The sequence below is a fragment of the Amblyomma maculatum genome, chromosome 1 (assembly GCF_055883805.1).
Source record: "Amblyomma maculatum isolate TAMU_Amacu chromosome 1, ASM5588380v1, whole genome shotgun sequence".
Lineage (NCBI taxonomy): Eukaryota > Metazoa > Arthropoda > Arachnida > Ixodida > Ixodidae > Amblyomma > Amblyomma maculatum.
The window spans coordinates 269,368,764-269,394,226 of NC_139344.1; the positions used below are offsets into that span (position 1 = coordinate 269,368,764).

General features: G+C 47.6%; 1 protein-coding gene across 3 annotated transcripts in view; it reads right to left on the minus strand.

The window, feature by feature from the left end:
• Positions 1-25,463, minus strand: part of mino (glycerol-3-phosphate acyltransferase mino) — a 103,908-nt gene that overhangs the window by 37,368 nt on the left and 41,077 nt on the right. Inside the window, exon 1 of one of the 3 annotated variants that reach the window (XM_084591230.1) lies at positions 8,368-8,591. The exons of the other annotated variants lie outside the window; for them this stretch is intronic. Within the exon in view, the coding sequence (XP_084447356.1) occupies positions 8,368-8,414 (47 nt within the window). The 5' untranslated portion in view covers positions 8,415-8,591. Of the gene's footprint in view, positions 1-8,367; positions 8,592-25,463 lie in introns of those variants that run through there. 3 annotated transcript variants of the gene reach the window in all.

The following is a 25,463-nucleotide window of genomic DNA, read 5'->3' on the forward strand; positions in this document are numbered from 1 at the left end:
GGCCTCCTTTGCTTAAAAAGTCATACCCTGGACAGTGGCCCTTTAAAGTGCTCTGTTCTGGTTTTGTGTGGAAAAGCATGTCGAATTCCCTCGTGCCGTAGATAATGCCATTTTCCTGCTTCCTACTGGCATAATCACCCAAAATGTGCTCACTATAAATTAATTAGGAAGTTTAGTTAAGTAGCTGCATTATTACATAAAATTATGTCCACCATCGCTGAGAGTTTGCTCCTGCAAACATTTTTTTTTCTAATTCAGACTCAATATCATGGGTAATTTTTAAAAGTTCGCTGAATACCTGGTCAGTTTGAAAACCAAATAATTAAAAATGATATAAACTGCTTATAACCCACTTGATAAAATAAACAAAGGCAGTGTGAATGAGCATTACTTCATTATGTTAGTTCATTTTGGAAGTAAACACCAAATAGGCAGCTTTTAAAAGCATGGAATCTTGTGGAACACCAACTCCTCATATTCACTTGTCTGCCCACATACGCAATAAGCTTGACCTTAGCTTGAATTTTCCAATGCTGCCCCACTGGATGTGAAAGTGCCAAACAGTGCCTAGACAATTCAGCAAGATTTTTTTTAACAGAATATACATTTGCTTCCTCAAAGGTAATACAGCTGTTACATGTAAAGCAGCGATTTTTTTTTTTCTTTGCTCACCCAGTGGAGCTCCACCATGAAGTGAGGCTTCTTATCACAAGACTCTAAAGAGCTCAAAGATAAAGACTCATATTTATTTGCTGGATTTTAAAGAATTTCTGTACCAAAATTACTGGCTAATTGGGAGTAAATATTTTTCTCAAGATAGCATATTTGGTGAGCACTCAGATATCTAATTAAATATAAGTATTTGGTTGAATTTTCTGGAATTAGGAAGAAAATGCTGTTGGTTGTGAGTATGGTCTTTCAAGAAGCATTTTAACAACCAGGCACCTCTAATCAACAGCAAGAGTTGTCAGCCCACAGAGTAATCGCTTCAGCAATCAGCGCCGGGTGCAGCCCAATCGTTTTGGCTGCTCAGCAAGCCATTCCAAAACTTTACTTGCAGGCAATAGCAGTTTATCATTAAAAGTCAAGACAAGTCTATTTTGTTTGGTCTGGTTTGCAGGGTTTAAAGTCACAAAGCAACTCTGACTATGAGGGATGCCATAGTGTAGGGTTAGAAATTTTCACAACCTGGGGTGCTTTAATGTGCGTTGACACGAGCACCTTCACATCCTTCTATTCAGCAATCAAGTGTCCTGACCACTCAACCACCACAAATGGGTGCAGTCAAGTCCCCACATTAAATTACTTTTCAAAAAATGTGTCTGCTCTCGAACAGGCCAGTAGTTAAAGCACAGCAAGTTTTTTTTGAAGGCAGACACTAAGATATGAAAGTCTCTGTAGTGAGTGGAACAGTCCTGCTAATAATGTACAGAGTTTCAAAGAGCTAGGAGCCCTAAAGAAGCAAGATATTCTGCAAGGTATCTAATTTTGAGGGCCAAAAGTGTCAGTTAGGGCAATGCTTTTTCCATACATACACTGAAACTACCAAAACCAAAAAATTCATTTCAACAACAAAAGGAACATCGACCAAAGCTTTGGTCAAGATAAGATGTTTTATTGACCCAAACCTTTGGTCAATGTTCAAACAAGAATTCGTCCAACCTTTGATTTCAAAAAAAAAAAAAAAATGAAAGAAAGAAAGAAAGAAAATATTCTATGCCACAAAACTCTACATAGGTAGTTTCACAAACTTGATATGGTTCATGCAAGTGAGAAAAAAAGCACCAAAAAAACTTTTAGTCTCACAGCTCTTACAAGCTTCCCAAAATTTATCACATGCCCTCCAGTCTCATTTACATTTTAGGGATGAAATTGAAGCTATGACATCTGGCACGAAGAAGCATGCAAAGAAGGCTCTGAGAGCCCATACACAAGGACACTGCCTCCTTTAATTTGCACTATTGCAAGAAATTCTTTCCAGGAAAGGTTTCAAATGTAGACTGGGCGGTTTATGTAATACTCTGCAGCTGAATTGAAGCTACATGCTAAGAGGCAACAAAAATATGCGAAATGGGTGCAGCGGGGCTATTTCTGCTCATACCTGTGAAGGATCTAGCAATCAAACTTCATAAAACTAGGCCCCGCGGCAGTGGTTAAGGCGCTCCACAGCTGTGCCCACGGATGCGGGATGCGCGATGTCAGTGCACGTTCGTGTGTACGTTTTCTTCCTTTCGTCCAGTGTCTTTTTGCGCTGTGCCCATCCAATATGAACCCCATGTGGCCGAAATTTCCGGAGCCCCTCACTACGGCGCTAATCGCATGAGGCGCCAATTCGAGGCGACCCGCCGCGCGACGGGTTGAGGGCCGCCAAAGCATTTCCGCTCGTCGCTCAGTTTCCGGGTATTTAAAAAATTTCGCGTGTCGCCCGGAAGCAGCTCGCGAGGCAGCCAATCGCAGAAGGCTTTGAGGTGCTCAACATCCACAGAGCCGTATATCCCCCTTTGGGAGAGTTCGGCGGTTCCTTGATCTCGCCGCCAGCCTGGAAACCACTGCAGTGGCATCTGGCAACATAGCGCTGACAGACTTCTATGGTGGCTAGCTCCTCGCAGTGCTGTGCGTGTATATGTACTTCGCCTCACAAGATATCTGCAGCACTGCGAAAGGCAGCCGCACACTACAATAGGCAATTGTGCGTTGGTGGGAGTGACAGTAGGAGCCCAATTCTCTATTATAGTGCGCAGGGGAGAGAGGCACTTAGGAGCGCAATTGCAAGGGCTTCTCTGCCTTTTGCAGTGCTGCAGATATCTTCAGAGACGAAGTATAGAGTTGCACTCCGCAGTTGTGCTCTTCTTGTGACCGGCCTTTTGCAGCTTTGCTGCTATTCGTGCCCGTTGGTTATATTGTTTTCCAACGTACATTGTTATCCAACGTTAAACCTAAATTGGATAATATTTTAAGGCTTTTTTTTTTTTTGCAAGAGCAGAGAAAAATTTGATAGATACAAATAACAACCAACGCTGCAAACTGAATGCAGTATTGTCTGCAGTGTTGATATTAAAGGGGACAGACATAAGAGCATTTCAATTATTGTACACAGATTTTAACTCGAAACTGTGTGTGCCATTTTGTTCATTTTTATAGGCAGCCATAAAACAGCCTATTTTTATATCTTGCAATTAGCCCACTGCATTTGGCCGTCTATTGCAAGTACCTTTAGGTTTACTACATAAATAAATAAGCAAATAAACATGTCAATCGTTTATGCACAAGCCATGAATGCGACAAAAATAGCCAGATGATAGACTGCAAAATGTAGCACAGTACCTTTTACAAACTGCTAATTATATTTTTTACTCAGAACGTCAACAGTTATATAAATGTCCATCACCTGAAAGGCGATTTCATTTGATTTATGGCTAATGTAAACTGGCAGTGCGCCGGCCGCGCACAGTGCATTTCCACTCGTAAATGCAGACGGCCTGCCTTTAGGAGTGGAAAGATTTTCATTATCTAAACGTGCCTTTCTGTGAACACGCTCAAATACGCACATTATTTGTGGTTATTAGGGAGATTTAGAATAGGGGGACCAAACCGACAATGCCAACGTGCGGAGTGCTGCGATGAATAGGCGAGGGGTGCGGTAATCACCCTGGGCATGCGCACTAGTGCCCCGCTATTACTCTTTCCCTTAACCGATAAGGTCCCCTTAAGCTTTGTATTTTCTTGGGTAAGAGCTATAGTCAGAGACTCAGCGCTAGCTCGGTCACCAAGGCGAGCTTCGGGTGTCTCGGCACAAAATGGCGGACAGCGCGGGCGCTAAATTTGGGTGGCTGTTGACTCAGCCAAACTCTGAACTTCCGTTCTGGCTTTTATTTTTTTTTTTGTGCAGGTGAAGTTTGTTTTCCTAGTCCGGTTTGGGCGAAGAAACCTGGTGCCTGCAGACGCTCACTTCGACTGATCCGTGTATATATGAGCGCATCGAGACAATTCCGTAAAGCTTGGTAGGGTAGTTGAAAAAAAAAGGGGGGGGGGGGGGGAGGGGCTAGTGTGGCTAGATATTGTTAATTTTCGAAAGGAGCTGGAGAAAGTCACTGCTTGCAATGCAAGTTCGCATCGCAGTGTGGTAGCGCACCGCTGCGCTGTTAATTGCGATGCGTTACAAGAAATTTCATCAGTGTTTTATCGTACTTCATGCTGTTTAGTGTTAGAAACGGGATATGTCGCTGAACCCAGTCGCTCCGTGCGGTGGGCACCAGCGGCAACGACAGGCGTTGGCGGCGGCGTCGCGCGACGGATCGCTAGGGGTTGTAGCATAGAGAAAGAGATTGGTAAAGAGCGGTCACTCGGCGAAAACTGGCCCCAGGAAATGACGCGCGACTTTTTGCGCTGCCGCCGGTTGATGGATGGCGGCACCAAAGTGCGCATGCGCGGACGCGCGCGCGACGGCACTCGCTGCAGCGGTAGCCCGCCGGAGCAGACGACAAGAAGTTGTCAAAGGGCGCGGTTGTGTGCTCGTGCCTCGCCGCGCTTGTGCGGCACAGACCTCTCGTGGACTGCTGCGCAGAACGACAGCAGTTGGAAACGACGGCAAGGTGAGCAACGTTGTTTGCTTAACTACGCTGCATTTCAAGCAGTTTACGCTGACCATTTCGGCCGGTGCCAATAAGTTTCGCAGCTCGTGAACAGGCGCGCCGGCTGTTCAGGCGCAGTTCATTACGCCGTAACTCTGGCGTTTCCCAACCACGGCGAGGTGTAATATGTTGTGTTCCCGGGAAGCAGCTTCATTTCGAACAGTTTAGCTCGTCACGCTTGACAAAGTGGCATGTGAAGGCACCAAGGCACGCCGTTGCGCCAAAATGGCGTGTTCGCCGGCCGGTGCGGCCATGCTGACGCAGTTTGCCGAACGGCTATAGTTTTGCTAAGTGTCGCGTTTAGCAGAGCAACGGTAAAGTGAGAAACTTTTCATTCTTGACTTTCTTGTTAAACTACGCAGTATTTCAGGCAGTGTAGCTCAGTGCGGCGGTCTGCGCTTCACAAAGACGCACGTGAAGGGCAGACAACAGGCATGACAAAGCGCTCGCCAATATGGCTCGCCGGCCGCGATGACATGTGACCTGGCGTGAGGTTTTGCGAACGGTTAGTTTTGCGTGGTGTCGCGTTTAACAGGGCAACCGCAAGGTGAAAAATGTTTCATTCTTGTAAAACTGCGAGGCATTTCGGGCAGTTTAGCTCAGCACGGTGGTCTGCGCTTCACAAAGCCGCGTATGAAAGGCAAGCCAACATGACGTGCTCGCCGGCCGCGGTGAGGCCAGGCCGCGGTTTTGCGAACGGCTACTTTTGCGCGGTGTCGCGTTACATTTAACGGGACAACGTTAAAGTGAAAAATGTTTTATTATGCGGCAAGCTTCATTGCTTCAGCTGTTCAGTGCTCTTGAGGAATATTGTTAGATTAGAGGCTGTTATTTCACGCTCTGTAGAAAGCATTTTCAGATAGGTTAGGTTAGCCTGCATTTCTTGACATCTACGTTGCAAGAGTAACTTTTGTATCAATTTTACGAATGGCAGCTTTTCTGTTCTGGACCGTAACTGCTGCTCACTAAGTTTTCAGTACCCACCCACATGCACAGATATTTCATTGCAACCTTCTGCATCATGTTCATTCCTTTTCCAACAGCACTGCATGGACCCACGGACTGCAGCCGAAGCACGGCAGATGCGACGAGTGAATGGTGTGACCTTCCCTCAAGCGTCAGTACTCCTCTCTGCCCTGGACAATACAAGTTACCCTTGCTAAGGTAGCCACTACTGGGACTGTGTAGTTTATGTACAATGCCCGTTTTGTTAAATATCATTTGCAATAATTCGGAAATCAACGTTATGCTATTTTTTTTACTCTACCCAAGTGCTGTTTTTCACCTTGTGTATTTTTATTTTTCTGTATTGTGCACATCGCCTAATGTGTGTCAAGTATTGTCAATGCATCCATCTTCATCTGTTGCATCTCGTGTTTTATATGCAGCAAAATAAATTCATTTCACAAAGCACTTGGCGTCTTTTCTGCAATACTGTTTTGCAAAGGCTGTGGCGCAGCTGCGTTGATAGCCAGTTTAGAGAACTGGGAATCTATTTTTCCTGTTGTTATGCATGCTGAAAATAGATAGAAACACTAGCAGATTATTTAAAACCAAAATAATGCGCCAAAAGGGCAGGGAAGGGCGCAGCGCATGGCTAGCATTCAAATCGCGCGCCTTTCAGCAAGACCGGAAGTAGTTGCCGCCGGCCGCTTGGTGCACTACAGTCAAATGGGCCGGCTGGGCCCTATGGGAGTGTCCGCTCTTTACCAATCTCTTTCTCTATGGTTGTAGCCTCAAGCGGTTACCGCTTAAACCAAACCAAAGCTTGAACAGTCCCAATCACTCGCAACCGTCTCTGTTCAATGCACTTAACTGCACGTTTGGGCGGTGAAGACCACTACCAGCGGCCAAAATCCTTCGTATAGCGTCTACCTGTCACCAAAGTCTGGACGTAGAAGCAGCCTCAGAGATGAGAAGACTCCCGGGCAATGGACCCAGCAGCTACAAACATGGCATTACAAAGCTGGCGGGCGCGTGACGCACATGCGGTCAGCTCATGAACGTGAACGCCCGAAGCCACCTTGCGCTCTTCTATGTCAAGGCCACGACGCGCGCGCGGCCAACCAGACCGAGACGACGTGCGGCTAACAAGCGGATCTCGCGGAGAGGAGCAGACGCCGGGTGATGGGAGCCAGTTTCCAGGAGAGGCCCCGCCGCCCCCTTTAAAGCGCATTCCGAGATCTTGGGGCGAGCCTAGGGAGGAAGGCGCACGCACACGCCGGTTCAGACCAGCGGGGCAGCGACGAGGAAAAACGAAGGGAGCACTACGTGTTGGCGTATTACCGCTCGGAAACTAGCACCAATCGAGAGCGACAAAGCGCAGTCAAGCAAAGCAGTGTGATCCCCGCCCCGAAACGATGTCCAAGTTTCGTCACTAAGCCTTTGAACTACCGTCGCGCCCACCCCCCTCGTTCATCTCTCCGAAACCCGCGCAGTCGATGCAGCAGTCCCAACCAAGGTAAAAGATAAGCATGGTATCAACACAACGAAACAGTAAAAATAAAACGCTTTGCGTAAGTTCAGCAACCTAAAGCTGAATCAACAGCCCATGCAAATGAGCGTTTCAGACTTGGTCACGCAATGTCAAACGTCTCGCTTCAAGCATAAAATGTTGCCTCTCAAAAGCAACATCAAGAGACGAAACGCACGTCGCAAATACGATCACCAGGAGGATAAATTCCAATACTAGCAGCAAACGACGCACATCCATACTGATTAGTCGTGGTTTTCCTGTCGCATGGATAGTTTCATCCATCGAGTCAAGCGATCAGTTTCCGACAAACCGGCTTGTCAGTTAACTCCCTCTACTTACAATTTCCAATAATTCTACCTAGCAACAGCTGTACTGCACTGTTCGGAATTAATTGCAGAGTAGTACACGTCACAGGCTGCGAGGCCCGCGGGATTTGGTGGCAAAATAATACATTTGAAATGAAAAGAAAAAAAGAATCACGTGCAAATGTAAAATAAGGTCACGCACTGTTCAGCTACTGATATGAATGGAGTGCCATGCTCCCCTGAATACTACAGAACGATATGTTCACCCGAAGCAGAGCTTGACTCATAGGATACGCCGGAAACGCAAAAGAAAAACGGGTACAGTATTTATTTCTGGGCGGCAGACGGCAAATTAGTGCGGCAAACTAGAGCACATACATACAGCCACATTCTACAGGAGGCTACCCAAGTCACATATTGCTGGCCGGTTGCAGCGGTTACGAGAACACAGAATGAAACCGAAAGAACGGCAGCAGTGCCGACGTCAGCAACAAAAATAAAGCAGGTGCGAGAACGAGGCGTGCAACCGTACGATGAACCTCCCCACTAAACTACACTATAATTGCAGTCGCAGCTCGCGGCGCCGCGACAGCCTCTCGCCGCACATCACTGCGACGCGCGCAACGTAAACAGGAATGCTACGCCGTCTGCAAGCGGTAGACCTCTGCAGCGCACGAAAGGTATACACCAGTGATACGGTTACAAAGCAAATAACCGCTAGTGTAAGCTCACGCTATCTTGCATCAGTCTGCACATTACCTGACCCACGTGCTCGCCGGCACTGGCGAGCCTCAATCGTTCGGCAAGGAAGCGGTGCCATTCCGCGCAGCGACTCAAGCTTACCGCACTGCACTCGACTTTCATGAAACGTGAACAGCAACGGCGGGCAATCAAATGACAACATCGCTAGCCATCAAACACAAGGCAGGTGCTCTCGAACGTGAGACCCGCTTACCTGACGGCCAGGTACACTGACACGAACAGCACCAGGGCAGTCAGCATCTCGCAGCACAGCTAGTGACGGTTCTCGCAGTGAAAGCAACGGTGGCCGAACAGGCCGACGGTGAAGACACCGAATCCAGCCAGGACAATCATGCTCTCAAAGACTTCGCGACCGGCGCGGCGATAGCGCGCGGCAGATTACGCCATGGTCGCGCAGGAGAACACAACATTTACAAAACCCAAGGCGGAAACGTGCGCCGTTCCAGCGGACCGGAAGCAAGCGCTCAGCGCGCCACGCGATTGGTCCGCGCGCACGAACGGAGCGGCCGCCGCTGGCCACCAGGGGCCACGCTCGCACATGTGACGCGGAAAACGAGGAGCCGGCCCCATGCGAGCGGAGGCCGTCACAAACAGAAAAACCACCGACGCGCTTCCGACAAACAAAATGTACGCTGTTCTCTTTCCTTCGTGATTCGTTCTCTTTTTCCCACCTACCCGCTGTTTTTTTTTTTCTTTTTTTAGGACGCCTGGCATTCCACGTAGTTCGGCGCGTGCTCTGTCAATTTCTGAATACGTTGAACGTATTGCAAGAACGTTTTGTTGGGCTAGTTGGTGACAGTTTATTGTAGGATCAAGGCGCGAAAACACACACGGACACAAGAAAGGTAATGGGACGGACGGAGGCGCTCCGTTCCGTTACCTTTCTTGCTCCGTTACCTCAAAAAGAAAAGAAAAAGAACAGGAAAGGAAACGTCACGAAATGAAGTAGCAATCTAAATCCAAGATCGCATGAGGCTAACAACCCCCTCAGCAATACCCGTCGACGCGAATATCGTGCCCTTTTAGCGATTTAAGCTGGAGTTTCGCCTGTCTCCTTTTCTTTACTTAATTTCTGGTCCCTCTCTTGCACAACGTCCATTCCTTCCGAATGCGTCTTCTCGCTGCAACAAGTCAGGACTAGAGGTGTCGCGAGCTGGCGACTCCACTGACACGCAGGCAACAACTTGTTCGATCCGTATTTCCCTTCAGACACTGTGAGGTTATGGAAAGCTTCCACTGTACCGAGTTTGCGCTGTTGCTGTTTGAATCCTTCGTTCGAAGCTATCGACTACAGACGACTTTGTCCCGAAAAAGCTATTTTTTTCTTTCTGAAATTACCACGCGTGAAGTGTTCAACAAAAGCGAACAGATACCAATCTAAATAGTCTTCACGCGTGTAAGCACACAATCCTCGACACCGACTTGAAAGCATACCTAAGTCCATTATTTCATTCAGTTCTTAATAGGCTGGGTAACCTGAGTTCTGCAGCTCTCACGATGCAACGTTAAAAAATCAGCTATATTTGAAGAAACAGGACACAATTATGTTGTGCCTTTCGTTTCAAGAAAGCATATGCGGCCGTTTGGTGCCTTCTTTCGAACCGCTTTTCGATGGAGGCGAAAAGCACGGCGCCCTTTCACTGTGCCGATGACGGCACACGTTAAAAACAGCCAGGTGGTCGAAATTTCTGGAGCACTTCATTACGGTGCCTCTCATAGCCTGAATCGCTTTGAGGCATTTGTCTAAACGTACCCCCCCCCCCCCCCCCCTCTTTTTTTTTTTTTAACTTCGGTGCGTTCTGCCACAGACAAGCTTGTATGAAGCGATGCATGCCGGGTAATCCGCCACATTTCCGTTGGCAGCAGACGACGTGTAGCGTAGGCAGGCTTCAGTAAACACCGAGTGCCTCATCGTTTTCGATGGCCCACCAAGCAAACACGCGCTACTCGTGCGCTACCCTATATGGTTGCAAGACGTCGGCAAATCCCCGAGAGACGTATGCGTCGACGCTGCGACCGAAAGATCGGGCGTGCTATGAAGAAAAGGCAAAGCAGCAGTGCGGCGTGGACCTGTTGACGCAACGCGCGGACGACTGCACTATGGTCTGAACTTGGGGCCGCCCGTCGACATTGATGACATTCACGATTCCTAGTTCTGGCATCTAGTTTTCTACTTGGCCGGACTGGCGTCGATCTCGCGTTTGTTGGCCCGTGCGAGCCATTCGCGTCGGCGTCGAGAGCTCATTTGCCTTCTCGCACTCGTTTAAGCATACTTTTAAAATCGCGAACTCGCAGTCGGCCTGTCCGATCGCGCCAGCATCGTCTGCGCGCATTTTACGCGACCATGCAAACGCGGCTGCGTCGTCTGCTGGCAACAACATGGCGGACTACCCAGCATGTATGGCTTTATGCAAGCTCCCTATCAAGACCTATACAGAACTACAGACCTGCACAGATAAAGGGGCCCCATGGAGCTGCGTGCGAAAGCATTCGTTACCTTTTTTGGTCGCTGAGAGCGTTGAGCGGACCTGTTCGTTTTCTACCATCATCAACAATAAATATCTTAAAGAAATTAGCGCTAAAACTCGGACGAAGACAGAAGAAAACACACACGACGACTGACAATCGTCAAGCGCTTGTCAATCGTCGTGTGTGTTTTCTTCTGTCGTCGTCCAAGTGTTAGCGCTAATTTCTTCTTTAATATGCAGAACTTAAGCGCATTTGCTCAGGGTAGATGTTCGGGCAAGTTGTTTTATCATCGTGGAAATACAGTGCTTTAAAGACAAGGACAAACCATAGAATGGACAGCACGTGCGCTATATGCTCATTTTCCCCTCTCCCAAAATCCGCAATTAAAATGGCTACAATGACAATTTTTCCCGCTCTGGAAACGAAAAAGAAATCGTCGCTCTGTTCGCTTGTTTTGTCTGCACCCGCGTGGATAAATGACAACTACCATAAAACAATAAAGGAAGCCATTTGTAACAACAGGTCAACACTAGCGCCATATTGCGGGTATTGTTTCTATCCTAGCGGCTGAATGTGTGGACTACGACGACATGCGCGCTGGAGCAGTGCTATCTGGGGAGGTCAGTAGTTCAGTAGGCCTTGCTCCCTATATTCTACTACCTAAGTCGATATACACTGCTACTTAACGCATATGGATTAAGTAGCAGTGTATGCCCTGGATAAGTCCACACCCTTGGATTATTTTTCATCAAGAAATCACTGTCACCGAGAACCCGCCAAGATTATCGCGAACATTGTTGCTATCGTAAGCCTTGTCATTCTGCACGCTAATCCATATTTCGAGAATAGTGTGCGGAAATGAACCTCGCAGATTATATGAAGTACAAAAGAACGCACCAAAATATCGTTAATGTACCTCTCCTTTCTCTCAGAGAAGGAGATATAGCGAAGTTTATTGCGGAGATTACGACAGTGCAATCCAGAAATTTCGGTTCACTGCTGTAGACAGAGCTCCTGTTGGGCAACGACGCCAATTAATGCCGCATTCGCACTGCAGCGCTTAAGAGGGGCCGAAAGTATAAATGAGGAAAGTGCCCCAACAGTGGAGGGGCAAGGACAAGAGCAGCTCTCCCTTGCATGCATAAAGCCCAGCTGACACCCCCCCACCGTCAACCCCCATTTAATTTGTGAACAAAGGTATACATGCGCTCTCACAGGTCACCGGTGACGTCACTTTCTCAACCTACATCCAGCAGTAGACAGCGAAGCTATTAGGTAATTCGGAATACTTTTGCTTGAAGGCCTTCCTCCCAAGTGAGATCGTCCCAAACGGCCGCGGTGACAAGCCTCAAGCGGCGCCTCGTCACAGCTGGAGTGGCACCTGTGAGCCTCCTTTGCATCAGTCTGATGTACGATCGCCGATTTTTTAATAGTACGCGGCTTCACTGTTGACAATTAGCCGCTTAGTTTCTTATTTCCCTTTCTATTGCGCGCTTTTTCTTCGTTTCTCACATCTGAACATGCTATCTTACATTCTAAGGCTGTTCTTCACGCTTCTATATACAGAGGTCATGGAGAGCTAAAGGCGTACCGGAGTTGAATGCACCGTAAAATTTTATCTACACGCGTGGCTCTGCACCCATAGAACAAAAGACTCTCAAATGCAATTCTCGGTGTCCATGCGAGAGGACTATGCACAACTTTCATCAGCAAGCACACAGCTGCAACACGTACCATCCGTTCAACCTCATTCTGTACCTAGTTTCCGGGCTACCGCCTGAATGAACGCTGCCGTGCCACTTTCGACCTCGCAAAAACATTACGGCTAATGTGCACGTAATATGGCTGCTGAATCTCTTGCCAATCTACGTGAAAGACGTTTCATTCATGCGCATAATGTCGCTCAAGTGCTCATTAAGCGGCCATGGTGACTGACGTGTCATTACTCAATAGTTAACCTTTACCCGTATACTGCGCGAACTGCACCTCGCCATAGCTACTTTTTTTTTTTTATTTACTTTCTTGCCCACCGCCTTCCTTTCGTTCACCCTCAGCGTGTCATGCTGTGCGCCCCAAAACTGCTTTTATGTCTGTCTCAACTTTCTTTGCAGCGTTGGCCGCTTAACATGCATGCTGATTGTGACTTGTTTTGCTGGACCTTCGCGCTGCGAGTGATGGGACGCTGAGTAAACAATGCGACTACGCGCCCGTTTTTTCTTCATTTAGTGCACCTAACGCTGGTGCACCAAAAAAAAGAAAAACGTCGCGCCATCGGTTCGTCGTTCTCCTCGCAACGGTTCCGGTTACGCGGTGTTGTGACCCCGGCCTCCGTGCCCCTCCGAATGGTGCCCGTCCAAACGCGTCAGCGACCCTCTTCGGCGTGCCAAAGCGCGCAACACGACGCCCGAGTCTGGTCTTGTTTATTAACGTTTGGCGCAAAACAACGACGCGCCGTTGCTGGTTAGCTGCCTCCACCGAAGGACCATGTCTGTTCACCGAGTTCAGCGGATAGCCAAGATGCAACCCGTCGAGTTTGATTTTTCGCTTGAGGCCATTTATCTGCTTTTAATAGCCGTGGAAGAGCGACGTGAAAGCGGTGCCGACACCGGACGGGGAAAAAGCGCGATAACAGTGCGCGTTCCGGTTCACCGCATTTACCAGGAAAGAGTGCTCCGGAGAGAAACGACGCTCTAGTGGTGTCCGCGGCCACGGACGTTTCCATTGAGTTTTTTCCCGACAAAGCAAGAGCCATTTCTCGTCACCCTCGGACCCCGGCGGGCTATCTCCAGCAGACAGCACAATAACACGCACCACTCTCTTTACAGCGGCCAAGGCGGCTCTGGAGGAAACGCAACATTGTAATCGGGTTGGCAACAGGCACTGCGGCTCGGCCAACGGAAAGGAGCGAGATAAATATAGTAACGATACTCGAACACTCGAATGCGAAGGGCACGCTATCAGAAGGGCCTTGCTTTTGTTTCCCCTCCTTTCTTGAATTTCCTCCCTCCGTGCACACACAGCAGCTGCAAGGGCCGTAATAAGAGAGCCTGCACTCGGGCTAATGAGAGGGACGGAAGAGCCCTATACGAATCGGGGATCTGCGTGCGCAGTTTCACCCGCCTGTGGCACGCGTAAGATCGATGGTGATCAGCGCTGACGTCACGCAGGCACTGCGCCATCATCAACGCGATCATTTCGCGATCGTTGCCACCGTCTCAGGGTCCCCTTTCACGTAGTGCAGAGAAACGCACCGACGGCGTTTCTTATCAGTCCCATCTCAAGCACGGCTGCCGACTGCCTGCGGACAACCGGACTTTCGCGACGGGAAAACTAGCGGTGTTAGTATGCGACTCAAGCAAAGAGGTGACACAAAATAAAGCGAGATTCCGGTTCCGCTTAACTTGGCAAACGCGGAGAGCAGTGCGGCCTTCTTATGTAGGTCACATAAAGTTGTTCTGCTGAAAGCCAGATTAAGCGCACAAAAGCATTCAGGGCTTCGTTCATTAAAAGCAGCGCTAGGATGACTTTACCTGAGAAAATCTACAAGCGAGAGCTGGGAGCGCGCCAGTACGGAGGCGTGATTCGCTCGTTAATCGTACACATCCGTTCCTGACCCCGAGTTGAGGCGTTACCCGCGCGTCACCTGCTCCGAAATTCCACGCTGGCCACGCGCACAGCCAGCCGAGGAGCCACCCATTTGCAAGCCAGCCACGAGGTCGGCTTCCAGAACCTCGGTCGCCAGATTTGAGGCTCTTCACACTGCAGTTGCTGCATGCGGCGAAATATGCCGGCGCTGTAACCGCTCTAAGCAAGCATCCCGGCTCCCGTGCATTGTATGCAGCTCCGTAAGTCGACATGATACGAATGCCTGCATCACGAAGAACAGGACACTCCGGTTTACGCTCTGCGACTACGGACACCGACAACTTCTAGAACAACTGGATTTAAACGTGAGGCAAATATGGCTCACAGGGTATACGGTGCCGCCAGCCGAATTAGTCTACCTTCTGTTGTAAATGCTGGGGCACATGAATAGACAGCTTGCTCCCTAGTCGAGGCACTCGCCTGCAGCACACCCAGTAAGAAGCGGATGGTTCAAGCTCCGAGTAGCTTTTCAAAACTCCGTATAGCGCTATTCAATGAATGCAAAACGCACACGTATGTTCATGACTACTTTAAATTGGTACGCGAATGGGCAAGAAGATACCGTATTTACTCGTCTACATGCCGGCCTGGTTTTCCGAAATCGCGCTGTAACTCGCGAAGTCGACAAATAGGGGAGTCGTGGCCAGGGCGAAGCACAAACGCGGATACAAGCGCACAAGAAAAATGAGGATAACGATTCCATGGATGGTACGCAGCCCCCCCCCCCCTCACTTTTTTTTTTTTTTATGAGAGACACGCGAAATATTCTCGGATATAAAGCAGGAACCAAAGACCCACCACGACACGACATCAAACGCGTTTTAGAGGCGTCGTCGTAAAAAAAAAAAAAAAATGAAAGAAAAAAAGAAGACTAGCATGCGTTTCCCTCGAGCGCAGGCGAGCGTTCTGGGCAGCATTTAAAACCAGCGTCAAGAAATTGAGCGGATGCGGTTGCACACGAGTTCGGAGTCGCAAATTTGATGTTTGGTATTTCAGATTTTAATGCCCCTAGCAACGCATCAGTTACCAGGGACGCCAGAGTGCACGGCTTCGTGTTTTAGACCATGCACCTGGGGTTCTTGCGAGCTAATACTGCACAGCACACGGGCATTCTCGCGTTTCGGCTCCATCGAAATGCGGGCGCCGCGGGCGGAATCGACCCAGAGGCCACGGGATCAGCAGCCACCGCGGCGCGACGCCTTCGACGTCGGCGAAAAAAAAAACGAAAAAAAAACAAAAAAAGCAAAGAAAAACGTCAAATTCAAAAGGAAAACAGCAGGAGCGCCTCGATATGTGGTGCTATGCCAGTCGTCCAATAGAATGTTGTAATCTAGGACCTTCGGCTGGCCAACCCAGCATTCCATCGTTTTTACTATGCTAGCAGCTAGCATAAGCGTGGCGCACAGAGAAAAATGTCCGCGTCACCTGTGCGACAAAAGGAAATTATCTCTGCGTAAAGAGAAGGCGGGTTACGTCGCTATCCTCCAGAACACCTCCCACGTCTCCATCCTAACTCCAGTGTCCAAAAGAGCCACCCGACAAAAGCCAATCTATCTCCAGCCTAGAGAAGGCCACCGCCCACCTTCGGTCGCGCACGCGAAGCTTCGCTTTAGAGTAAAAACACGCATTAAGTAAAAGCGTTAAAGTAATCGAGCGAAAATCCAACTGCTCAGCTTCCACGCACCGGCTTCATGGCGGTCCTGCCATTTTTCTCATTTACGGTCCCCGAAGTTAGGGTGTCGACCTATCCAATACGGGGTTGCAAAGAGTAGAGAAACCAAATTTTCGCTGTGTATTACGTTCTGTGGAATAATGCTAAGCACATCACTGAACATGAGTAGCCATGTAGATACCGCGAAAAAGCAGTAAATAATTCATAACAATTTTTATTCTCCCGTACATGTCATGTGAGGTGTACAACAGCTGCAGTACCGTCGCGGATTTATTTTTCATTTTAATTCACCAGTTATTAAAAAAGCCTTCCCAAATGTTAAAATAAAGAAATGAATAAACAGCGCTTATGCCGCAGTTTTTGCATGTCTCACATGACCCCAGCACAATAATTACATAACAACCCATCATTCGACGGCTCAAAACGAAAATTCACAAGAGAAAATTTTAATTATACATTATTTCGTTGGTGTAGGTGAATCCCCAGTCGTGATTAATGCAGACTACTGTCTTCCGCACTGTTCCAAAGAAAAACAAAACGCATCAAAAACTCTGGTGTCTCTACTCATCTAACGCCCCAAAGAACTCAGGCTAAGAGGGACGCCGTAGTAGCGGACTCCGGATAATTTCCACGGACGACCTATAGGTTCTTGAACCGCATGTAGTGGTGAGTTAATAAGCACAGCTTTCGACGTATAAATAGAGCTTCCATTGGCAACCACCATTTGTGTCTTAAGTGAAAAAAAGAATTTGATTCGTTTTCATAGGCCTGCAGTCTTCACAAGTCCCATTCATTCAGATAGGCAATAAAGCATGCGTTTGCATGACCCACGACGAACGAAAAGGCCGACAATGAGCGAAGTGCATGGAACGACGCTTGGGCAAGTCGTGTAGTTCAATCCAGTTCAATGTCATCACCTTCAGGCTGACTTAACTTGCCAGTCAAAGTGCTTGTCAAGTTAAATCGGCTCAAAAGATGCGGTGTCAATTATTTGCCGACTTTCCCGTACACAGCTGTTCCTCCGTCGTCGTTGGCCTTTTATTTCGCCTAGAATAAAAGAGCATTAAAAACCAGCGCCAACTTATACGTAATTGTGACGTCACGTGTTTTTATTTTCTGTGTGACGTCACTGCATCACATAACATCCGACAGGGCGGCGCCACGAGACTCAAGCCTCGCTTAGTCGTCACGCAGGCGTTTAGGGACTTTCGCAATCTCTTGATATATTCACGTTGAGAGCATTTTAGCGGGCTAATTGGTGCATGAAGAATAGGAATTAAGTACAGCGCAGGAACAAGCGCCTGTGTTGTGTCGTCATGACCTTGTCCCTGCGCTGTTTTTAATTCTCATTCTTCATATTTACCTTAGCCTATACTGTAAAAAAATGTGTGTGAAATTACAGGTATTTTTAAAGAAAATTTCTGTACCAGTACAGAGAAAATCTTCATTGACCGAAATACGTTCATGAAAAAGACCGTATTTTCTGTTTTCCGACCGAGACCTTGAATCGAAGGCAAACAATTCGATATATTTTTGCCGTCTGTTCTATTTTCTACCGCAAACTGATTTTTATTTGAACAGTAGGTAAATTCTGAATATAAAGTGAAATGATATGACAACATCGAAGACGCTGTCCGATGATCGGCTGCGTAACAATTTCGATTCGAAAGAAGATAACTAGTGGTGACACAGTGAGGTCAGTTGGTTGGCTCCCTGCTACAGTGGATACCACTGTTCCACTTGCCTCTTTTCGGTGCCTAGACAACGGCTGTTGCGAGACCAGCCTTATGGGTGCCATCGAGTATTGCCAGCGCAGAGAGATATTCGTGAGACGTAGTTGGCCAGGCGTCCGCCTTAAAATAGTGTTCATTGAATAAATTGGCGCTTAACGCAATTTTATTGTTGTTACAGGCAGGAAACGTGAAATGAAAGACGAGTAAAAATATATATATATATTTGCATTATTATTTTCACTGCCACAGAAAAACAAACAAAAAACAAATAAAAAAAAAACAAAAAAACGCCGTATAACAGAAACATTTTGGCAATTTACAAAAATTTTCTTTCAGTTGTAAACAGAAAAAACTGTAAAATCATAGAAAAATTAAAAAACAAAATATAGCAGAACAGAATTTCTGCCAGAAAATTTCTGTATATTTCAACAAATGTTTTTTACAGTGTAGCCACTGAGCCACAGCGGTAACATTCATCGATACGTTGCCGTCTGACTTCAGTTATTAACATTATTATTCCGTGCAAGAAGACTGGCGCCTCTCACTGCGGACGGGCCGGGCCGTTGGTAGGTCACCACATCTAACGCTAAACAGGGAGTGTCAAACACGCGGCCCGCCGGTTCCTGATATTTCAGCCTTTGTTCCGACCTCTGTTCCGAAACCAGACCTCTACCCCGGACCATCACGCACTATCTGCGAGAAAAAAAAAAAAAATCTGATCTCTTGAGCTTCGCACGGGCATTGCAAAACATTCTGAAGCCAACAAAAACGAGAAATAAACTTGCTGACACATATAGCAAATTTAGGACCTAACAGTCATTATTATTCAACGCGACATCCTGAATTTTGGTTTGTGCCGCGTTCACGGACCAACTATGGCGTTGAAATGTTGTGTACAGCGTTCCGAATATATTGAATTGTTTCAGGAAAGAGAAAATCAACATTGAGAACCTGCCAATAAGGCCGCTGAACCGATTGTTGTTGTGATTTTCTTTACATCTATAAAATTATGAACATGCTCTAATATGACTAATGTGCTTTTACGTTATTTTTGTGTTTTTATTAAAGTCTGTTTTTTATTCATTGTAAAGTTCGTGCTTTATTGATTGCAGTTCAATAATGCATTTATTTGCTCTGTTGACGTCATGTACACTTGTAGCTGATGTTCTGCTCTTGTATAGGGGATGGGAGCCTATAGTCAAGCTGCATGATAGAAGCTTTTTATCCCATCTCCTCACGCATGTAGCGTAAAACTCATCAACTCCAATTTTTTTTTTTTCTTACGAGGGAAAGTGACTGTGGTTAATTATTACCTTTGTGTCCTTCAGTAGCTCAGTTGTATGGGAACATTGTTTTTGTTGGGTTCATCGATTTTATTGTCAATTACTGATTTTTACTTATTTGTATATTTTTCCCGGGAGACGAAATTTTACCAATGTGGCCCGCAGAGCGATACGAGTTTTAGACCACTGCGCTAAACAAACATGAATGAATACGCATGCAGATTTACACGCCATAGAATTTCCGCCTCGTGATGCGACACAAGGAAGGGATCAGAGCGAGGTGGCAAATCCCCTACAAATATCTACAGCTTCTTTCCAGTCTCCACCTAACACGCCAAGAATATACTCCAGTGTTCGCCTTGTGTGTATCCACTTCACACCCGGTCGCCGGGTGCATTGGACGAGAGCCAAGTCAGGGGCATGCGACTGTCAGCATGCGTCATTCACACCGGGGTAATCCCGAAAAGCGTTTGTTTTCAATACGGCCGCCCAATGCACGCTGCGACCCCGTAGCACTGTCCGACAGTACACCAGACGCTCGAGGCAACAATGTTCACTCGATGCAAGCATCGAACTCGAGGCCAGCGAAGAAAACAAGGTGCGCGAGCGAAGCCCACTCAGTGTCCACGCGGAAAAACCACGTAGTAGTCGGCACTGGAGACTATTTGTATTTAACGTTGTCAAAATTGAGGGGAAACACGCGGCTAAGCGCTAAAGCCTCAATTATCCAACATCGTGGGGAATCGACCGGGCAGGAAAACCCGCCTTTGGCACGAGCTTTAGATGATGACTGGCCCTTGTAAGCCAACGCTTCGAAGGATTACAGCGGGCAGCGGCTCTGATGACCAAAACAGATTCCAGTAAACGTGCGCTCAAGTCAGTGCCTGTTATGGCTTAGGAAACAATATAACACTTCCCGGGTGTCCGCAGAGGAAGGAAATCACAGTCAAATGTGTTTCCTGGAGGAGTGGTTCTTCGCCACATAACCCAACTCCTTATTCTTTCAGACGCAAACAAGTTACCTAGCGCGAGCAACCGTTACACACTGTACATTCACTCAGTACGTTAGACTAAAGCTATGTTTCAATATTACTTGCGCTCGATGCTTTCTTGGCAGAACTTCTATCCCTGACGTTATCAACAGAGCTGCCCTCTACTAAGCATTTGTCCGAAAAGGGCCCATAACGTATGATATCGGCTAAGCGCAGGGATGACAAGCTCTTCGAATAATACTGAAGAAATCGCGCTAAGTGGTCCCAAAAAGGCATAAACACAGAGAGACGAAGACATCCCTATTGCAAAAACCAGCGTCTCCAGTGCGAAACCAGTAAATCGTTTTGCACTGGATCTGCTGGGCACGCTGGAGGTCTGCGATATTCACTGGAGCAGTAACGGGAAGACACTGGCTGCACTGGTGCGATGGAAGAAAAACGCTGGGATTAGCCTTTTGACGCTGGGTGTGTCGCTGGCATCCGCGATGCACAGGGAGAAGCGCTGTATGTGCGCTGGGGCCGCACTGGTCCCAGTGCCCCAGTATAGCCGGTGCGGCCTGCGGCGTCAGCCGGAGTAGCATCCCTCAGGGGCCAACAGGGCAACAGCGTACTTTCAATCGACCATCGGGGGGCATATGAAAAATATGGTTCAAGCAAGCGGTTTTTGCTGCGAAGTCGTTGCGCATTTGTAAGATAACAAAGGCAGTATCTTTTTTCTAGAGTTTCCATGTTTCGATAGGTCGTTTCGAGCGTTTCGAGAGCGACAACGATCGCCGCGCCTCGATCTCATGACAGACTGACGATTAATACACTACTAAAGCTGGAATTGAATAATGTGGGCTACCATGCATAACCAACTTCACAGGTGATCTTAAGGGCACTCTAACACAATGATTACTGCCAAAATGTTCAATGCGGGCTCAATCGCAGGCGAGCATAGCCTGCACCACGGCCCAGTATAAACAGCAGAAAGAAAAACTAAAACGAGGAAGAGAGTAGTTTGCCGAGCGATGGGCCCATGAGAGAAAAAGCAACAACATACAGCGCTTGTGATACATAATATTTGGCGTGTTTCTCAAGCTTTTGCGCTCCTTCTTACTCTGCGTATCAAGCAGCCGAGCCCTCGGTCATCGCAACGCTTCCCGCAATGTTTACATACAAATAAGGTTTAGTTACACGCAATTAGGGTCATCGCTGCGGCGCTTGCCGGTATTGAAGCTTGGTCGCACGTTTTTCCTTGAAGGCTTCTACTAAAGCTCCGTGTTCAGCGAAAATTACGCCCACGGTAGCAGAGCACCACCCAAGAGCCGGCGTTGGTAAATTTGCCAGCGATGTCAAACTCCACATGTTAAAATGATTCCAGTGTACAAAATAGCGCGCATAGACACCCAGAACATTAGTTGCAAGTCGTGAGAGCAGACAGCAAGCTAAAATGATCAAGAAGTTGCAATTGTTAGAGCGGTAGCAATGGCCTGTAGACTGCGAAACACGAAGTCCCAACCTTATAAATGCGGGTCATGACATAAAATGGAAAAATGTTTATAGAAAATCCACTTCTCGGCGTGGCCGAGAGGTTAGCGTGCTGAGCTAGTGATTGGTATGTATCTAGGGACTTAGTTCGAGGCACGCTTGGTGCACGAATTTTTTTTTTCTTTTTTTTTTTACTTTTTTTTTAAGGCTTTTTATATACCTAACGTGTTTCGTTACTTTTTACTTTTTACTTTTTAATTTTTATCCCACGCCTTTTTTTTTTTTTTCGGACGAACAGTGCCGCGAGCGCGGAGCGTCCCAGTATGCCGCGTCCCAGTGCGCCCAGTGTCCAGCGTCATACTGGGACCATAATCAGGTATGGCGCTGGGGCGCTGGCTCCCAGTGGCACTGGTTTTTGCAATAGGGATGCTTCACCTGTCTGTGTTCATGCCTTTAAAAGTATAACTTAGCGCGATTTCTTCAGAATGCATGGAATACCAATTACCTCCCGCTTTTGGCTCGTCTTCGAATAATGACGAAAGAAAAAAAGAAGCAAAATGTCATTCCCAAGCTACTGCAATCCGACATCGTAATCTTGAGATTAGTCTTATGAAATACGAGCCTCAGTCTTTCAAAATATCGAAATTTGGTCCGGTTTACTGACCGAATAGAGCCACTACGCACAGTAACCTCTTACTTTGGCGTTACATTTCTCAATTGGAATGGACATGTAGATTACTGCTAAAGCTATAGCGATGCTAAAGTGGCTATGATAGGGTAAATCTACCAAAAAGATGCATTATTTAAATATCATTGCCAACCAACAAATCCCAATGCGAGGAGAAGACTTGTACAGCATTGAACGCCGAAATACGCTCCCAGCAATTAATCAAACATGGCGTCAAATACCGTGAATCCTGGTATTTAACAATGGCACACGCGAGCGTTTACTCACATGGCATTTTCGTTCTTTTGTTCGCCTACATACATTAACTACTTTTTTTTTTTTTTTTAATAGGGAGCACTTTTGCAGGGCATCAAACCCACGTTGTTGGCGCTTTGTTGTTCGGCTCGTTATCATTACGTGTAGTCCACATTTAAGGTTATTCCTCCACGTTACTATGCCTAATCGTGGTATGAACGGTTACGAGTGAATGAGGAAGACAAAGTTCCGCGGCATGTTGTGCAGCTAACCTCGAGACAGTAATGCTGCGCGACGAAAATCGTTGATGGGGCATTAAAGACGCGCAAGCAGTAGAAGTTCAATAACTGTGGGGGTTTAAGCACGGCTTGAATCCAGTGATAAAGCGAAAGCTGTGTGTTGCAGTGATAGCCTCTGTAACGCCTTTTGAATACGCGTTTTTTTTTTTTTTCTTTAAGTTAGATTTTAGGGAAAGGAAGGCTCTTCATACTTTTGGGTGGACAGCACGGAATCGGTTTGGTTTACGAGGTTTAATGTCCCAGAGCGACTCAGCCAGTGAGGGACACCGTAGTGGAGGGCTCCGGATTTTTCAACCATCTGGGGCCCTTTAACGTGCACTGACATACGAAAACATGACATTGACTTAGGTGTAGATGTCCATCATTCGCCCCGCCGTGGTGGTGCTGTGGTTAGGGACCGCATCCTGGCTGCGGTGACCGCTTTTCGATGGAGGCCAAAAGCAAGGCGCTCGTGTGCTGTGCGTTCGTGTGCTGTGCGCGCACAGCACACGAACGCCTTGCTTTTGGCCTCCATCGAAAAGCGGTCACCGCAGCCGGGATGCGGTCCCTAACCACAGCACCACCACGGCGGGGCGAATGATGGACATCTACACCTAAGTCAATGTCATGTTTTCGTATTTTTTCTTGTAAATTGTATATTGTTTTATATGAAAGGAAAGGCGCAGTATCTGTCAGACTTGAGGGAAAGGAGGAAGGTGGGAGCGAAAGCGGAAAGAGTGTAAGGGGTCCCGTAGTGGAGAGTTGCGGACTAATTTCGGCCTTCTGGGGGCCTTTAACGTGCGCTAACATTGCACAACACAGGGCTACATCGCCGTTTAAGTTAGGTTTTGGGGAAAGGAAGGCGCCCTATACTTTTGGTTGGTCCCCACGGAATCGTGGACATCCACACTTAATTAGGTCAAGGCCACTTGAAAATCAAATTTAGTGCCCCGCGAAGACCGGCTCCGCCTAGCGAAGCTAAGCTTTCACTTGTTTCAAATTGGTTTATACAAAAAGGCAGTATCTGTCAAGGTCACTCGAAGGTCAAACTGAGGCTCGCGCAACGACTGCTTTACCTAGCGTAGTGAAACTTTCGCTGCAATGCCCAAGAACCCCCCCCCCCCCCCCCCCCCCCTCCTTCCCGCTGGCTCTATACAGTGGTTGACTGATTAGAGGCCCGACGCACACATCTTCCAACCTATCATGGTAAATTAGAGGTCCGGGGCCAGATGCTCGAAGAGCGCAACGTGCTACACCCCCCCCCCCCCCCCCACCTCTTTCGAGAAAAAATAAGAAAACAAAGCTTTACCGAAGCTTCCCAGTAACGTATACGACTGGGTAATGCGACAATACGATTGTGAGTTCGGCACTAGGAAATGAAAGCGCAGAAGCTGTTTCCACTCGGAGCAGAGCACGGCGGTGCAAACTTCGCCTCCAAACCGCGCACCCCAGCAGACTCGTACACCGTTGGGGGCGAAGCATCCAGCTGACAGTATGACAGGCCAGATAGGACTCTTCACACCCGTTCCGACTAACACCTAAACCCATTCGTGTGGAAATCTCTCCTGCGTTGATCAATCGCGTCATCCCCTCAGTCCCCTGCTGTGTCATTACGACTCATACAACTAGCCGACACAACGCGTACTATGTGCACCACAGAAGCAGATCTCTGCGCTGTCATGGGTGATACGTGCGACCTCGCATACAGGTTTGCCGCGAATGTCGCCTGGTAGACATTCATGAAGGACATTGGCGAACCACTCGTGCAATCCTTTGTAGAAGTCAATGAAGTTTATTCTACCTCTTCTTGCGATGTTACAAATAAAACGGGTGTGTAGAATGCAGATGAAATCGTTTTTTTACTAGTTTAATAGGCACAGACACAAGGCACGTTCGCACTACAACAGAAAAGAAGGGGTTAGGCTTGCAAATCTGCCTTTGCAGACGGCGACCTTCGTTTCTCGCTACGGCGCATGCTGAAAACGTGGAGTGAGACACAACAAAATATGTCCCATTAAATCCAGCCACGTTTGTCGAAACAGCGGCACAAACATCGTGAGGGAATTCAGGAAGAAAGGGCGTGCAACTAACTAGTCTTGGTATTGAGCAGCTCATCTCCGCATCTTGTCCCTAACTGTACCGGAACTAAAGAAAGCATGCATGCTAACGGCAATCGACTGCCGCAAGTAAGGCTGACCCACACTTGCTCGCACGTGTCGTGTCGCAAGATAACACGCGAGATAAACATACGTGCGCGATTGTAGTGCGTAAGAAAAGTGACGACGCGTGCACATCCACACGAACGACGAATTACATTAGCGGCCATTATTTTCTGCGTTCTTTCTCGAATGGGGGGGGGGGGGGGGGGAGGAGGCAAATCGGGCCACAGTTACAGCTAAAACTGGGGTGAAAATCGGCCTATACAGCAAAAAATTCCGCAAAGTTCCGCTTCTCTAGCTAATTTCTTGCATGCAAAAAAAAAAAAATAAACATCTACAGGCGGTCGCTTTTGTGCGGATTCGTGCTTATTACTTTCTACACAAATCGGAATGGCAGGTTTCACTGAAAACCTCAGTAAATCGGTTTTTCGGTTTATTTTATTTCGCCGTGCATTTTACATCTCCCGCTCAGCGCTTCCGCCCAAGACCCGCAAAACACGACAGCGACCATTCTGATCGTACCGGAGACTTGGAGGTGGACGTTGTTAGCACTGGCAGAATTGTGTAGCACGCTCAAGTACACGAAAGCATTTTGAGAGGCGCACATGTGTCATCTCCACACTAACTTGCATGTGTGCAAACGACGACGCAACGACAACTTCAGCC